General features: G+C 43.0%; 3 protein-coding genes across 7 annotated transcripts in view; 2 read left to right on the top strand and 1 right to left on the bottom strand.

The window, feature by feature from the left end:
* TTLL5 (Tubulin tyrosine ligase-like 5) overlaps positions 1-16,466 on the bottom strand; it is a 29,476-nt gene that overhangs the window by 9,989 nt on the left and 3,021 nt on the right. For 2 of the 3 annotated variants that reach the window (XM_018027629.2, XM_018027631.2), the window contains exons 2-4: positions 8,064-8,237; positions 7,094-7,174; positions 6,894-7,017 (exon numbers count right to left, since the gene is read on the bottom strand). In XM_018027629.2, coding sequence (XP_017883118.1) covers positions 6,894-7,017; positions 7,094-7,174; positions 8,064-8,230 — 372 coding nt within the window. In that variant the 5' untranslated portion in view covers positions 8,231-8,237. Of the gene's footprint in view, positions 1-6,893; positions 7,018-7,093; positions 7,175-8,063; positions 8,238-11,893; positions 11,978-16,466 lie in introns of those variants that run through there. The other variant, XM_018027630.2, reaches the window with a different exon arrangement.
* Positions 356-6,868, top strand: LOC108626771 (uncharacterized). 3 transcript variants are annotated; one of them, XM_018027633.2, is made up of 2 exons: positions 356-883; positions 4,622-6,868. In XM_018027633.2, exon 2 carries the CDS (start codon positions 4,639-4,641, stop codon positions 6,376-6,378), a length of 1,740 nt encoding a protein of 579 aa, XP_017883122.1. In that variant the 5' UTR covers positions 356-883; positions 4,622-4,638; the 3' UTR covers positions 6,379-6,868. The 3 variants fall into 3 exon arrangements, with proteins under 3 accessions (XP_017883122.1, XP_017883121.1, XP_026670841.1); XM_018027632.2 differs by lacking the exon at positions 356-883 and adding an exon at positions 2,837-4,315; XM_026815040.1 differs by lacking the exon at positions 356-883 and adding an exon at positions 4,322-4,429.
* LOC108626773 (uncharacterized) lies at positions 10,326-12,310 on the top strand. The gene is made up of 3 exons (XM_018027634.2): positions 10,326-10,850; positions 10,973-11,138; positions 11,859-12,310. Exons 1-3 carry the CDS (start codon positions 10,620-10,622, stop codon positions 12,266-12,268), a joined length of 807 nt encoding a protein of 268 aa, XP_017883123.1. The 5' UTR covers positions 10,326-10,619; the 3' UTR covers positions 12,269-12,310.

Raw genomic sequence — 16,466 nt, 5'->3', positions numbered from 1 at the left:
CTTGTTTTTTATACCATCTACGCGCAGTACGGAAAGAGATTCTGGGCATGTTCAGATGTTTACAAAAGTGCGCAAGGAGTCTGCTATTAGCATGCTAATTATTCTTGGAACCCGAGTCTCCATTTGAAGAAAGATTTTTTCAGATTTGAGGAAAGGTTACAAAGAGATTACGGCGACGTAACTGCGTGCTCTCCTCCAGGAAATTGATGTTTTCTAAATACCCTGTGATCTGGTAAATAAATAATGCAGTACACTTCAAATGCGACTCTGCCCGAGGTACGCCGAGAACGCGTACTATTGTTCCCACTATCAACGACCACGTTGCGATACACGTGAGCCACGATTGATAAGCGATGAATTCGGATCCAAAAATGATAGTGGGTGCCGTTGAATGATACTCTTGTTTTTTATACCATCTACGCAGTACGGAAAGAGATTCTGGGCATGTTCAGATGTTTACAAAAGTGCGCAAGGAGTCTGCTATTAGCATGCTAATTATTCTTGGAACCCGAGTCTCCATTTGAAGAAAGATTTTTTCAGATTTGAGGAAAGGTTACAAAGAGATTACGGCGACGTAACTGCGTGCTCTCCTCCAGGAAATTGATGTTTTCTAAATACCCTGTGATCTGGTAAATAAATAATGCAGTACACTTCAAATGCGACTCTGCCCGAGGTACGCCGAGAACGCGTACTACGTATACGATCTTGGCCGGCCACTCGACCACGGGAATGGACAGGGCGCCGTGTGGTGGGCAAGCTGAAAGCCGGACGGCGAGGTCGCGAGCGGAGAGTACGCTAGCAAACGCATGCGATTTTGTCCCGGCGGCAGTCTAGCACGAGCCGCCGCTCAGGAGACACCCGTAGGGGACTTGCTTGTTTCAAGGTAGGAACCTGACACGCCAGGTCTTCGTCTTTTTCTTTCCTCTTCCATTTACGATCACTCGCTTCTTTACCATTACTAACTCTGTCTTTTCGACTGTTCCTCTTTTGGCAACGCGTGCTTTCACCTGAAGAAGTAAAAAGTCGTAGGAGCGATTAAACGATATTTTCAATTGCTAGGATTCTTCTTGTTATTACTTGATAAATCCTTGCCATCCTTCTGTTCTTCGCAATGATATTCAGAAAATCAATGGGATGAAATTCCGATCCATACTTCTCGTTCATCTGCACAGTGTCTTCATTGAATTAGAATATTTCTCGATCGTGATATCTCCATACCGTTGCTCCATTCATTTTGTTTGCGTTCTCTCCAATGTTTTCTTTTTTTTATTCTCGTCTTACTGATATCCGGCCAAGTGGCCTTTTCTTATTTAGTTTTGGTTTCAATAATATTCGATAAGCGTCCGACACGGTTGGAGACTGGCCGAGTTTTCTGCGGGGAACTTTGTTGTACTGCTTTTAGAAACCTGCGCGTGTGTTGAACTCTGAATTAATTTAGATCCACCGATGCGAAATGGGAAAGGGTCGGCCAAGGTACCGATCGAAAAAGAATCGCTCGAAATAAACTCGCTGCCTCTTTCCGACTGTTCAATCGAGTTCAATGGAAAGAGGAGCTCCAACCTACTGCCTGTGGCTGGAAGAGTTGAAAGTTTTGTTTGGATCGCTGAATTCTCGTGACGCATCGACACGTGGGTAGCATACGCTCGATGTACACCTTGAATCAGTAACAAAAGAGAACCTAGCAATGCTCAAACGATACTTTCATCTGCACAGTGTCTTCATTGAATTAGAATATTTCTCGATCGTGATATCTCCATACCGTTGCTCCATTCATTTTGTTTGCGTTCTCTCCAATGTTTTCTTTTTTTTATTCTCGTCTTACTGATATCCGGCCAAGTGGCCTTTTCTTATTTAGTTTTGGTTTCAATAATATTCGATAAGCGTCCGACACGGTTGGAGACTGGCCGAGTTTTCTGCGGGGAACTTTGTTGTACTGCTTTTAGAAACCTGCGCGTGTGTTGAACTCTGAATTAATTTAGATCCACCGATGCGAAATGGGAAAGGGTCGGCCAAGGTACCGATCGAAAAAGAATCGCTCGAAATAAACTCGCTGCCTCTTTCCGACTGTTCAATCGAGTTCAATGGAAAGAGGAGCTCCAACCTACTGCCTGTGGCTGGAAGAGTTGAAAGTTTTGTTTGGATCGCTGAATTCTCGTGACGCATCGACACGTGGGTAGCATACGCTCGATGTACACCTTGAATCAGTAACAAAAGAGAACCTAGCAATGCTCAAACGATACTTACTCCGATAAATAATGAAATATTCATAATTTATGTACCGTTCGATTATTCGATCGAAGGATCCCTCTTATGCGTTTCGAGCGGCGTAGAAACATGAGTACCGAGTGTCAAGCGTTTTAAATACCGTTACTAGAAAGTAGCGTCGATTGCTCGCAAGTAGAATGAACGAAAAAAGAAAAATGGTCCAGTGAAAGTGTCGCAGCGGTGTGTCGGATTCGGTTCTGTTTGCCTTTATGTAACCGAATGTGTGAACGACTCGTGGTGTCCACCACGTTTTGCACACTTTGATATCACGTCACGTGACCCGTGAGCGATGCTCATCTTCCCGGCTCTGTCGATTTCCATTCGTTCAACGATGCGCGATCCACTGCGCAGTAATACTGCTGGCCGATTGAATTTCAATAATTCAACCTCGGGTATTATCTAATCAGTATCAGTTGCGATTTGCATACACTTCGATCCGCGATGCAATTATTTCTATTTCCAGTGCGCTGTCTCCCCTTTGTCCACGTGGTTAAATCCGGATTGGATGAGAACGTAGGTCTGGGTCAAGTTTAAGGGGTATCTTTTCTAACGTTTGTCAGTCAGTTTTTTAAATAACATTCAGTCTATCCCGTTGATTTCCAACGAGATTCCCTCTGGTCTTCGTCGAGTGAAATATCAATATCGGTCGTTCTACCTTTCTCAAACATTTTACGTAATCGCATTAAAATATTTACTCGGCAAATTCCATGTTTTCTCCCGTGTTCCCGCAGATAGCTATCTGCGACGAGCCGCGAAATTGCATTAGAGTACGAGGCGCTAGTTAATTAACAAGAGGTCGCGAGAAACCTCGCTGTATCGTCCAACGTTTTCGCAATTACGCTGTGCATCGACACCACTATTTCTGTCATTCAAACGCGCGAGGAAACGGAAATTGTTTATAGTCAGCAGGATAAAAAATGATACGTACTATGTGCCAGCCGGAACTGTTATCAATTTAATTATTATATTTTCCGTCTGTAATAAACAACTGTGAGACTTAATTGCGTTCGAATGACTCGTCTGGAGTATCTAATAAATCATGGATACGAACAGTTTAGTCAATTAAGGATATTTTTATGCAACCATGATGTTACGTGGAACGAGTTGGGTAATGAATTAACGTTCTTCTTCTGCTTACATTGAAGCGGAAAAAATTGATGACACGCGACCGAAGAAAGTAATAAGTGATCGTCTATTTGTTCATGATATGTCGGAGGAGCGTGTGCAGATTTTCAAGTTGCACCGCAACGCAACGTCGTTAGAGCGAAGCACGTCTCGAGCATGTTTCCTAGTTTCTCTGATTGATCTATCGTGATACATGTGCTAGGTTTTCACGCGAGAATAAATCGTAACAGAGATATCACAATACAGTCATGAAAACTTGACTGTCACGAAACTGGAATCACGATAGGCACATGAATGAACGTAGATGGAACGTCGAAATAGGAGAATTGGCAGCGAAATTCAGAGTCTCATTAAGCATACACGACTTTATTAATAAACGAATGACGCGATACAAACAACTGTTTCTTACGAAATCAATAGGAATATATCCTCCATTCTCTTGGGTCTATGGGATTCTCTCATTCGCACGACAGTCACGACAGCGAAAATCATGACAGTTACTGTCACGTGAAAACGTACATTCCTGTACGGTCACAAAAGAGAGACGTGCATACAAACATTCTTCCTGTCGAACTTGATGAGCGTAACAGAATTTTCTTCGAACTTTGAAATGAATTTAGGAACTATTTCCCGAGAGAATCTTGTTTAAATCCCAAGGCATAATAAAATCATTAATAGTATTTGTTTGGCAAACTTTGAACTTGAAAATAATAAAGTTAATCGCTCGTTTGTTCTTGATAAATAAAGCAAAGTTCACTTCGTATTCATGGGGTCGGATTTATAAAGGAATGGAAAATTCATTGATCATTTTTCATTCAAGACGATGACTCTGAAAGGTGGTAAAACGGTATGAAGGGAAAGCGTCGGCGCGTTCTGTCACAACAACAGTTTACAAAGTCCCAGGAATTTTTAACTGTTATCAAGTGTACAGAAAAACTTGTTTCTCCTTAACACACTTCTTTCAATTAACACTCTTATCCTAATGGCTTTGTCATGTTCATAATTACGCGTATAACTACCAATCTAACACGTTCTAAATGTAAATAACCTCAAACTCATAATATTCATTTCGTTCCTGCACTATCTTTGCGCAATTTCAATGTTCCGAACTTTTGATAATAATATTTTTGCAACTTCCTTATTTCTATCGTCAAAGTACATCACACAACAACGTAAAACAGTCTCGTGTTAACGACCACGGTTCGGCTGATCGATCTGTCGTATATTACAGTGAATAAACAAGAGAAGATGCCTGGCCACCGTCAGCCTAACTCCCTGCAGGGGCTTAGTTTGGGACGTGTGTGTCAACAGCTCGACGGGACGTGCCGAAGGCTGCAGGTGCTTTCACAAGAGTCATCAGCTGCACAAGTGTTGGCATATGCAAAGCAGACTATCAGACCTTATTACATTAATGCGTTGCCCGCACGGTTGAGGTCTCAAGTCATAGAAGAGACGTCAAAAATGTTGTACGGGCCTGCATCCGATGGGTCGACTCTAATTTCGGGTCCAGCTCCTCTGTATCTGCTGGCCCTTCTTCTGGGACACGACATAAAGCATTTGAAAGTGAATCTGTGTTGCTACTATGGATGCAGTCACCAGACCTCTCTATTAAAGCTACTCGCAACGGAAGGAATCGGGCTTGAATCGCTGGAGCTGGCCCGTTCAGCCTTACTGAGACTGGACTGCAAACTGTTAAGGTCTGCCCTTCTGAACATGAAGAATCTGATAAGTCTGACTTTGCGCAATATCGCCAGTGACGCGGTGCTTCAAGTGGTGGGAAAAGCATGCCCGAAGCTTGTGCACTTGGATGTAGCTTGTTCGAGACAAGTAACGGATGTAGGATTGAAGCAATTACTGTTGCAAGTCGAGTTGAGGGACAAGATACCGCACGCTACGATGCAGGAGCCTACCAGCTGGTCCCGTATAAAAACGCTGCTTTCGAAACTGAAGATGCGAAACTGTAAATCGGAGAAAAAGGAGAAACAAGGAGTACTGTTGGAATACTATGAAAGTAGAAACTTTCTCTGTGATACGCTCAGAGTACTTAACGTCGCGAACACCGGCGTGACCAGTGCGGGAGTGCTTCTGGCTCTGGTACACGTCCCGAGATTGGAGTCTTTAGCGGAGTACGGTCACATGGGGAGGGTGGTAGAGATCATGAACAAAGGATTGATCGGATTCAAGACCCCTTTCAGCCTGACTCAGGCGAGGAGCTGCAGGACGACGCCGGTCCGTTTGGAACTCTTGGCACAAGCCTGCCCGAAAGTGGAAAAATTACACATCTCAGAACCTCATCATCCCCCCGAAGCTCTAAGACTGTTCCCTTATATCACATCGTTGAGCGTGCACAATATACCGCCTCAGAGAGAATGGTTGGACGGCTTTTACAACTACCTTCGCACGAACGGTCACGATCTACGCGAGCTCCACCTTCGAATAACTCAGAACGAGAATCCGATACAGGTGGACCTGAAAGAAATTTTCAGCAGCTGTTCCAACATCAGAACGTTCACCAACGATGGCTCGAACATAATTTGGTCGGAAGGAGCCGATCCTCCTCCGTTGAAATATTTGAAAAGAATTCAGTTAGGACGAACAGTCAGTGCCGTTGCTATCACGAAAATCCTTTCGTTGGCGCCGGAATTAACAGCGTTGCACGTTCACAGTTGTTTCGATCTCACGAACGAACATTTGGAAAAACTATTGAGTGGAACAAGCAAACACAGGAATTCAAAAAGATCTGACAAGTGCGAAAATAGTTTGGTACAGAACTTGACGTGTTTTTACATATATGAAGCCAGTAAAGTATCCGCGGCTACTGTTCTCAATATGTTTAAGAATTGTAAAAGACTGAGAAAGATTGGAAACTTGGCAAATTGGGGTCTAGACTGCGAGGGTGTTCGAATGTTAAGAACTACTCTGACTCGCGCCAACTTGGACGTCGACTTGTGCCCGGGTGCGCATTGGTTCTGCAGCAATTGTATTTAGTAACAGGTTTCTTATTTTCTAGTTTTATATATCGAGGAAAGCAGCTTCTTAGAAGTTTTGTCCATGACACGATTGGCTGCTGTTTCTACTTTAATAGACTGTAAAATTGTCAGTATTAAAAATGATTTTATTATACAATTACTGGTGACAGTAATCGGTCGTCTTATATGTTCGTGACTTAAAGATTTTGAAGTTGATTTGCTCGTATGACTAAGTACTTTACTTTAATTAATCAATAATAATTTACTAAATATAAAATACGAAAATATATCAATACGCCATGTTATAATAACTTACTTTAAAGTAATGCCATTAACAAACGAATCAAAACAAATGCATATAAAATCTGTACTTTTACTAAACATAAGCTGCGCTATTATTTCCGATATACATATATGTACTTAAAAGCAGAAAATTAATTTGTATTCTAACGAGTCGAATATAATTTCAGCCCCGCATCGAACTTCAATAAAGAATATCTTTAAAAGGACATGTTCAATTCTTTCTTAACTTACCTCTGATAAACCGTGCGACTGAAGCAGAAGATTTATGAGTTTAGTGTCCGTTTGAAAAATTTTGTAAGTCATATGCAGTTTCCTCGCCGGCGCTTCTTCCGGTGGGCAGGCCAACGCGGAGCATCTAAAGAATCAAAACAACAGATTATACATATACAACAAACAAATCTTAATCCGCATAACGCAAAAGTGTAACTCACTTGAAACGCAAAATAGATTTATTGCCGCTTGGTCCACTTAAAAGCCATTCGTTGTGTTGGGGGTTTGCATCTTTTCTTGTGCTGCAAAATGAAAAGTAATTGTACTTAATATTTAAAAATGCGGTTCGCGGGGAAACATTTCGCCACCAGGACATGGCGCCATCAGACGTCGATAACAACGAAATCACTTGATTAACTTGAATGTAAGCCACCGAGGAGATATTATTAAACAGTCGCAGCGCCTGTGTAATCAGACAACGAATGGGGCCCAATCGGTAATCGCACCGACGAGTTTGGTGCGATAAATTCATACTAATAGGAAATTGTACAAGATTTTATTAGTAGCTGACAACTAGAGATACAATTTTTGTCTGAAACATTTTTCGCTAGCGTCGATAGTTTATGAGTATTTCATAAAAAACGATAAAACAGTTTATTGCAAATAACTCATTAACTATTGACGTTAGCGAAAACTGTTTCAGACACAAATTGTATCTCTAGTTGTCAGCTACAAATAAAGTCCCATGCAATGTTCCTGTAGGTCCAACAGTTTAGAAGTAATTGAGGAAATATGAGAATTTTGCAAAATCTGAAGGGGTACCCCTTAGCAAAGTCTCGAGAAATTCAAAATTTTTCTTCTTGGAATTTCAAAAAATGTTTCCAATGAAAGTTGTAGGTACTGCTATTACCTGCAAGGAAAGTCGTATACAATTTTGTTCTATCTCGAATAATTCAAGACTAATCGGTCAATTATTCCATTCATCGTCAATTACTCTTTAACGAGTAGATTCCAAAATTATATTTTAAATTGCAAACTTTTCCGTGTGACACAAAGTTCCATAAGTTTAACTTTTTAGTTATCTCTCCTCAGTGATGAAGCCTTTTATAATTCAAACCTTGTACGAACTACATATACTGATGTAAGTATTTGAAAAGTTTCTCTGATGCACATAATTGGCCTTCGGCTTACCTTTCCTTCGTTTCCTGTTTGTGCGGTTTATGTACAAGAGGTTCTAGAGTCTCCTCGCTGCTGTTCGATAATTGCGACATACCGGAAAGACTGGAAGACGACATCAACTCCTTCGAGCGTTTGCCTTCCAGTTTCCCAGCAGGTTTCGTCTTCATCTGGGACAGCATGATTTATCTGTAAATTTAGAACCAGAATACTCTAAAGAAAACATCCCTCTTATACACAGACGTCTGCGTAATTTCAATCGTGACACGTTACTGTCAATGCAGAACGCAGGCATCGTCGTTAACGAAGAAGCATTAGCTCGGTACGACTTTTCTTTCATTGTTTCGTTTCGCACGATCCGCGAACGTGTCCGTTCTGCATCGACAGAAACGTCAATAATTTGTGTGGGAACAAGCGCGAGACGCAAAGGGACAAACTGCATGACGTTCAATAATAAGCGGGCGGACCGAATAAACCAGAGGACGACCGGTGCGCACATACCGCGGACGTGTTTATTTTTTATTCAACGTGCAAGTTTAAAAAAAGACTTTCCAAACCCCGAAATCGGTTTATTAAAGAGGAACCATAAGTAGACTGGCTGACACTTAATATTTTCCCAGCCAAATAAAGAAACACCTTTAGAGGCAAAATTGAAATAATCCTAGGAATTAAATTCTAAATCTGAGATGTTTAACACAAAATTCCACGATAATCGTGAGACGTGGGATTTGTGAAAGTGCGAGTTGACGATACGAGGTGTTCCCTCGATTTTAATTACACCCACGCTCGGGTTTCGCGCTTATAAACAGGCGATCGATTCCCAGCCCGTTGCCATGCACTTTGCTCTTCTGCCAGCGGAATGTTAATGGTTAAAACTGGTATAACCGCGCGTTGCACCTTGACTCTTGCCAGAGTTAAGATCATGTGGGTAAGCGGATCAAGGTGCACCGTGAAAGAAAATTACAGGCGGAAGCTTGGCTACAATTTGGCAAATTGCACGAGTCAGGCGCCTAACTAATCACGCCCTGGGGATCACGTGCGACGATGATATAAAGTCGACATTGTATCTCTAAACTGTAACGTCGCGACGCCGCCGATCGATGGCATTGATGTTCCTTTGAATATAAAATACTCACGCCTTTTTATAAATGGTCTCGATTAATTATTTACCGAACAGGCGACCGCTGAAAGGTTTCTCTGAACGACTTCCTGAGAAATAGGCCTCTCTCGGTTTACATATGATCAGCGCTTCGTTAAATGAAATTTAAATCTTGCAATGATCGCGTCATTGGTATTAATATCAACAAATGTCTTGCGCCGGTTCGGCGAAGAGAAAGGTAACAGGACTCGGAAAAGAGCGTTATCTTTGCATTACGTACGCACGGCATGTGGCTATTAAAAGCACGCACGAGGGTCCCTTACCCAAAAAAAGCAGAATTTATCGCGTTGTTACGGTACCCCTTGCTATTAACCGGAATGAAAAGCAGGTGACAGAATGGTCGGTGCATGAGTCACTGCTATCATGATTTTCGCGACCCTCGCATAACAAATTTCATTCGATCATTTAGTTATGACTTTGGGTTCATTTATTTAAGATCGCTCTGGCTCAAAATAATATCAAATGTTTGAAATTTTTAATATTATCGTTCACCGTCGTAGTCAGAAGAATGTTAAAAAATACTTATTTAGAGAAAAAGAATGTTTATAATTTACCACGTTTTTAAAACTGACTAAAGAGTATAAAATAATTATAAAATGCTTGTGAGATTTAGAACGAAAGACGTGGGGCATTCATGCATTAATTATTGCATACACCCCACGTTTTGCGTTCTAAATCTTACNCCATTGGACATACGGAAAAATTGTATAGGACCTTTCTTGTAGAGGACGACGAGGTCTACAATTTCTATATAAAAGTTTCTCGCTAGCGTCAATAGTTTACGAGTAATTTACAAAAAACTGTTTTTTCGTTTTTCGTCAATAACTCGTTAAATATTGATGCTAGCAAAAAACTTTTATACAGGAATTGTAGATCTCCTCGTCCTCTACAAAAAAGGTCGTATGCAATTTTCCCGTAGGACCAACGGTTTAGGAGTTATTGAAGAAAAACGAAATTTTTTGTCAAAAGTTCGCCATTTCGACGCTGGGATGGTCGGATTTTGTCAACATCAATAAAATGCCATATAATCATACGTAACTCATTAAATATCGAAATTAGAAGATAAATGCACTATTTTTAATGATAGGAAATGCGTTTTTCTAAGGTACATAAACTTTTGGAATTGACTGTATAGCCAATACGTCCTTAATAAAAACGTAGTAGAATGCGCCGGATTTATAAGACGATTTTACCGACGCATTGTCGGACAAAAGAGAGGCGAGGATCGATCTGACAGATGTCAAAATTCGTAGTCCTTTTCACAAGCCTAAATGCGGTAACTCCGGTGAGAAAAAACAAGCAGCAATATACGGAAGTATCGATCATCGTGCCCGGAGAATTTGTCCACGACTGTTTATCTCGAAACAATGTGAAGACACACGCGCGATACCAGAAATGGAAACGCAACGAGGATGGACGAGGTCGCGATTACTCCAGAGCCCATTAGAAAACGTGCCAGGATCAGTAATGACAAGTGTAAAGCGCGGACCGTCGACCCGGCCGCGGGAATCATGTCCCTGCCGGTGGAGATCATCTACGAAATTTTCGCCTATCTCTCGTGCAAGGACCTGTACGCCATCAGCCTCGTGTCCACGTTGTTCAATCGAGTCGCCACCGACCCGTTTCTATGGCGAACTTACGAGGTGAACGATTCAATCCTTCGAATTATGATCACGTAGCCTAAGCAGTAGTCGCAGCTTAGAAAAGAAATCATGCTGATCGAGGGAACGTCAGCAGAAGGCGTCATTTCATTCTCTCTTCTTAGGTGACGAACAATAAAAAGAACACGGATACAGTAATCAGAGAGCTGAAGAGAATGTCACTGCTGAAGAAGTTCAGTATAAGCATCAGAGCTGACTGCGACGATATCCTACGGCAGCTCTCGCTGTCCAACAAACGCTTGGAGGAACTGCACATTTCTAATTGCACAGGTTCTATTCTGTTATAGTCAGCTTTTTCTCTTTTGCTAAATATCGACGAAGCTCCTGGCTCGTCTTCAAAAAATTCCTTTCCTCTCTCTCTCTTTCTCTCTCTTCCCTCTGCGTTTGATTCATCCCGATGGGAGGCGGCACGACGAAATGGAAAAACGTTTGGCCGCGTGTCAAACAGCGAGGAACAGTACGCTTCTCTGTAGTCACATCTTCTAACGACGCATCACGGTCTCTTTTACACCGTGCATCAAAAGTGCTCTGAAAGCTCTTCCTTCGTCTTCTTGCATCCTTTGTGAAAGGATTTGTATCGATTCGCGAGGTTCCGCGGTTCGATCGCAATTAGTATTTTATGCACGCTTTGTTGAGCTCATCTGCAGTGCAGCATGTATACAAAACGATTTCAAGTTGCTCGCTCGCTCGTCGGAACGCGCGAACGATCAATCGGAAGCAGCTGTCGGTTTCAAGATTGATACGAATTCTTCTCACATACGAGCGCACACGTCCTCGCGTTGATCGATACGAGCATGAGGCAAGAACGTAAACGCAGAAATAGCATCGAACGTATTTGCATGGCAACGATGGCTCGAGACATGGTCGCTGCGTTTTGCATACATCACCATAAGCTCGGATGAACGTAGAAACGTGTTCTAAAAACGAAAACTTCTCGTTCTCTCGTCGATATCGTCGCTATAACGACCAACGACAAACTTTCTACCGCAGGTTCCACGTCGAAATTGTACCTACGCTCGATCTACCTGATCCGCATACTGGAGAGGTGCCGGAACTTGCACACGCTCAATATATTAGGTAGCAGAGTTCGTGGCCAGAAGATCTATCGATTGCTAGCCAACAAGGGTCCCAGGCTGAGGTCCGTGTACGCGCCGGCGACGAGATCGCAGTTCTGTACGTTCATCAAACACGTCAGCCAAATCAGCGAGACCGATCGGGAGACGATCTACTCGATGAACGTCCGCGTGCGCAAGAGTTGGTCGCCCTTGTACTACTTCGTCACGAAGCGGGCGGATCACGTGTCCACGGCCCTGATCAGCTATCTCCACAACGACATCCTGCTGATCGACTCGAACCGACCGATTCACAAGCTCTCCATCACCGAACGAAGAGACACCTGACCAAAAGGGCGACCGACGACGCCAACACTTTCACCCCTTTAAAAAAAATTCACACGATGGTTGTACATATAGTATAAACTGTATATTAACACGATTCTGTTCCAGAAAACGTCGTACGTAACGCGCCGTGTCGCAACGTGCAAATACATATGTATATATGTCCATGTAGCGAGTACTGCATTTTTTTCTTGGCTCAATCGTTGCCTGATCTAGGCACTGTTAATCGCGGGAGGATCTATGTGGGTCGATCGGTGTGCGAACGCCAGTCACGAGGGCGAACTTCAACCGCTAAATCAAATGTAAAGCCCGTGCTTTGATACGAAGCTAATTACAGTAGTCTACGGATGTATAGTCATACTTTTCTCCGGACGTATGAAAGTCAGGCGTCCCCAGAAATTCTTGGCGAGCATCGAGTCTGCTTTTATGCAAAATCATATCTTCTGAACACGCTAGACTGACGATCCGATCGGTGGCTATACATCCGGAAACTACTCGATTACATTATGTGACGACATTCGATGACGAGTCAAAGGACGTATTTTCCTTTGAAAAAGAAAAAAAAAGTCTGGTGAACGATCGAAGGGCAGAAAAAGAAGGCACATTCATTCACGCGGGACGGAGTCAATTAAATTAAGCGAGTGGCGCAAGTCCCGTTAACGGGAATAGTTAGACTCCGTTTTCGACGGCCAATTAAAACTGAACTTTCCCCGAATCACGCGATCCTCGCCGTCTATGACGAACACGCGTCGATCGATATTCATTACGCGGACGCGGTATAACGAGTTCCGGTAAAATGCTGCCGATCTTGGTTCGTCGACCCGGAGTTTCCTGTTCTAGAATCATTTGCATAGAACTCGACAGGCCGGCCTGGCAGCCACGTTTTTAACATACGCGCCACGTCCTGGAGTCATATTTTACAGCTAATTTGCGAATCTTCCGGAACGTTTCCGCGACCCGACCTATGAAACGCTCAAGGACGGCAATTTCTTAACAGCTACGAAACATAAACGCGGTGTTCCGTTTATTAACAGAGCCCGGAGAATACTCGATCGAACCGTGAAGCAATCACTCCCACGTTACTCTTGGGACGCTAGTAAAAGTCTCGGTCTTTCGTTCGCAGTTCTACCGTATAACATACAGAATATCACGTTTCTTAAGGATGTATTGGCTATACAGTCAATCCCAAAAGTTTATGTATCTTAGAAAAACGCATTTCCTATAATTAAAAAGAAATCAGACGTCGGAAGACTAATGCTAATAATAAATAGCTACGTGCTAAAAAGTATAGAAGGAAATATCCAATTAAGTATTGACGCTGACGAAAAATTTTTTTTTCAAAATTTCGAGAAATGCTTCAAATAAAAGTTGTTTTCCTTCTAACTTCGATATTTAACGAGTTACGTATGATTATTTGGCATTTTATTGATGTTGACAAAATCCGACCATCCCAGCGTCGAAACGGCGAACTTCTGGAAAAAATTTTCGTTTTTCCTCAATAACTCCTAAACCCTTGGACATACGGGAAAATTGCATAGGACCTTTCTTGTAGAGGACGGCGAGATCTACAATTTCTGTATAAAAGTTTTTCGCTACCATTAATAGTTTACGAGTTATTGACGAAAAACGAAAAAACAGTTTTTTGCAAATTACTAGTTAACTATTGNAATATAAGTAATAATGTAATAGTTAATACTTTAAACGCGTTTTTCTCGAAATGGTATGTTTCAAATTTGCTGACACTATAACTCACTTTACACTGTTCATTTATAGGCAAATACATGCATAAAGTTTAAAAACATGGTTCGATAGAATACTCTTTTTAAAAAAAATTTCCCAAAAAGAATTAAATTTTGGGCTGTTACACTAGTATAGCTCCTTAAATGTACATGTATAAGTAGTATCTGTACAGAACGATTGGCTGGTCAAGTGTTGCGGCTGGTCTTAAACCCGCAGTATTTCTATCGTGGTCGGGGCAGAGAAGAGGAGGAGAGAGGCGTATCGATTAGACTGGTTTTCGATTTCCGGCGTGCAGACGGGAATGGTCGAAGCGTGCGAAGAAGCGCGGATCCGGAAGTGGTTGGAATGCTATACTTTCCATGGATTTTCTCTCGTTATCTATGCGGCTGCACACGCTTCGAATTCCTTAACGAGTCTCGGTTCGTTTCATAGAAAGGAGATTCGCAGTTATACACAGTAACGACTCTCGTTAATGTTCGGATAGAGTAACTCTTTTAATGAGAAACCGATCGATTTAAAAAATTGTCTGATCAAGGATGATCTCCAGTGTGTATGAAATCCAGGTTGATACATTTAATCCCCGAGTATTGTGCCTCTTCTCGTGACAAACGTAAATCCCCGTGTAATGCCCGGTTGATCCGTGAGTCTTGCTCGTTCCTCGCGCTCCAATAAATTCGGATCCAGCGAGATCCCGTGGCAACTTTCAGGGTAAAGTAAATAAGAAAGGGAACGTAGGTCGAGCGTGAGCATGTTCACGGATCGATAAAGGTGTGACCCAAAAATTTACGCTTCCGAAGGGAAACGCGCGTTTCGAGCCGGTGCGGCAATTAGCGACCGGAGGGTACACGATTGAGTTACCGTGCTCGGTAATGACGTGATAACGCGCGGAGAGGTGAGACACGGATCGTTGAAAGAACGAGTGAGCAAGCTTTTTTTGCGGAATAAAAATCCGCAGGGTACCTGCCGACGTCGAACGCCTTGGAACACGTATCACCGGGCTTTTTAGGGCATGTCCTTTTTGGTTCGCCGCCTGCCAGGTCTGCTGCAATGCGCTCTGACCATTGAAAAAGCCGACGAGCTCAATTGGCAAAAAAATAAGCGGTGCAGAAGCAATTGGCAAACCGAGGAGCTCATTTGGAACGCAGAATGAAATTATACGATCGGTAGTACAGCCATTTTTATCGAAACCCTACGAGATCATCGTCAACGTTAAAAACGACATAGAACGTGACACGACGAGGAGAAGGAACTCCTTGAATTATGTAAGAAGATGAAATTGTACCGAAGTCGATGATAATTCGTTTGTAACAGAATCTTGAGCGAGCAGGTGTAATTACATCGAAAACGATGGATCGACGACGGTGGTCAAGCCACAGGTGCCTGCGGCGAGCGAAATTAATCAACTCGTTGAACGACGCGACGTGTTCGTGCCTTCGAGTCAACACACTAGACAAATTTATCAGAGATCAGCCGCGCGGTCCTTAAGAGCTGGCCGATGGACTGGAACGATCGTTACTCGATTCCCGAGTATCGAACCGGCAATCATTTCCGGCACGAATATGTTCACGTAAAAATGCCAGCGCTCCTCGATTAGAAGGCACGGCTCGTTGCAAAGACTTTCGATCTAATCGGCTGCGATTCTGTCGTAATTTCAGCTGCCATTAAATATGAATCATCGATTTCCTATGGCCGAGTATAAATAGAGCCAAATCGTCGGCTTTGACACTTTTTACCAAAGCAATTGCTGGATGACTAACGATCACCATTCAATCATTGTCGGATCAATTACGAAGATAATTTCACAGGCTCCTGCACAATGAATACGCCGTACAGCACGGGCCATTATGCCAGTCGTAGAAGAATACCGGTTAGGGCTTATCTAGACGAGATTCACAGGCCAATTACTCCGGTCAGAAAGTAGAAAGATAAAAGAAATTGGTTCTGTACCTTGACTCGTCTGGCCGGCTCCTTTCACGGGCGCAACGTGCCATCGATCACGGGCGAGAACGGCCGGAATCGCGATCGCTCGCGGCTCCGCTTTCGAGCTTACGGGTTATCTATGCAAATGCGGTGCATCCTGATCACGGCATGCCGCGCGATATAGATGTAATCCTCCCACTCGTCACGAGACCGCCAACAGGTATTTCCGATAGTTCCTTCGTCGAATAACAAAGCGTTCTGGAAACGGGGAACCGTGTAAACGGCCTTTGCCGGCCGGCCACCTCGAATGCCCCGGAAGTGGCCAACGGTACCCCCCGGCTTCTCGTTGCATCATCGATCCGGTGACACCGACCGAATTATGCTACTCACGCGACCGGTTAAGGCAGCGGTCGTGCGACGATGGTAAGAAAATTAATTTTTGACGACTTAAGGATGTATTGACTATACAGTCAATCCCAAAAGTTGATGTACCTTAGAAAAACGTATTTTCTATAATTAAAAAGAAATCAGACATCGGGAG

The sequence above is a fragment of the Ceratina calcarata genome, unplaced genomic scaffold (genome assembly GCF_001652005.2).
Source record: "Ceratina calcarata isolate Rehan_Ccalc_2016 unplaced genomic scaffold, ASM165200v1 scaffold428.2, whole genome shotgun sequence".
In the NCBI taxonomy this organism is placed as follows: domain Eukaryota; kingdom Metazoa; phylum Arthropoda; class Insecta; order Hymenoptera; family Apidae; genus Ceratina; species Ceratina calcarata.
The sequence above is the reverse complement of the archived record's forward strand: the minus strand, read 5'-3'. Positions and strand labels throughout refer to the sequence as shown.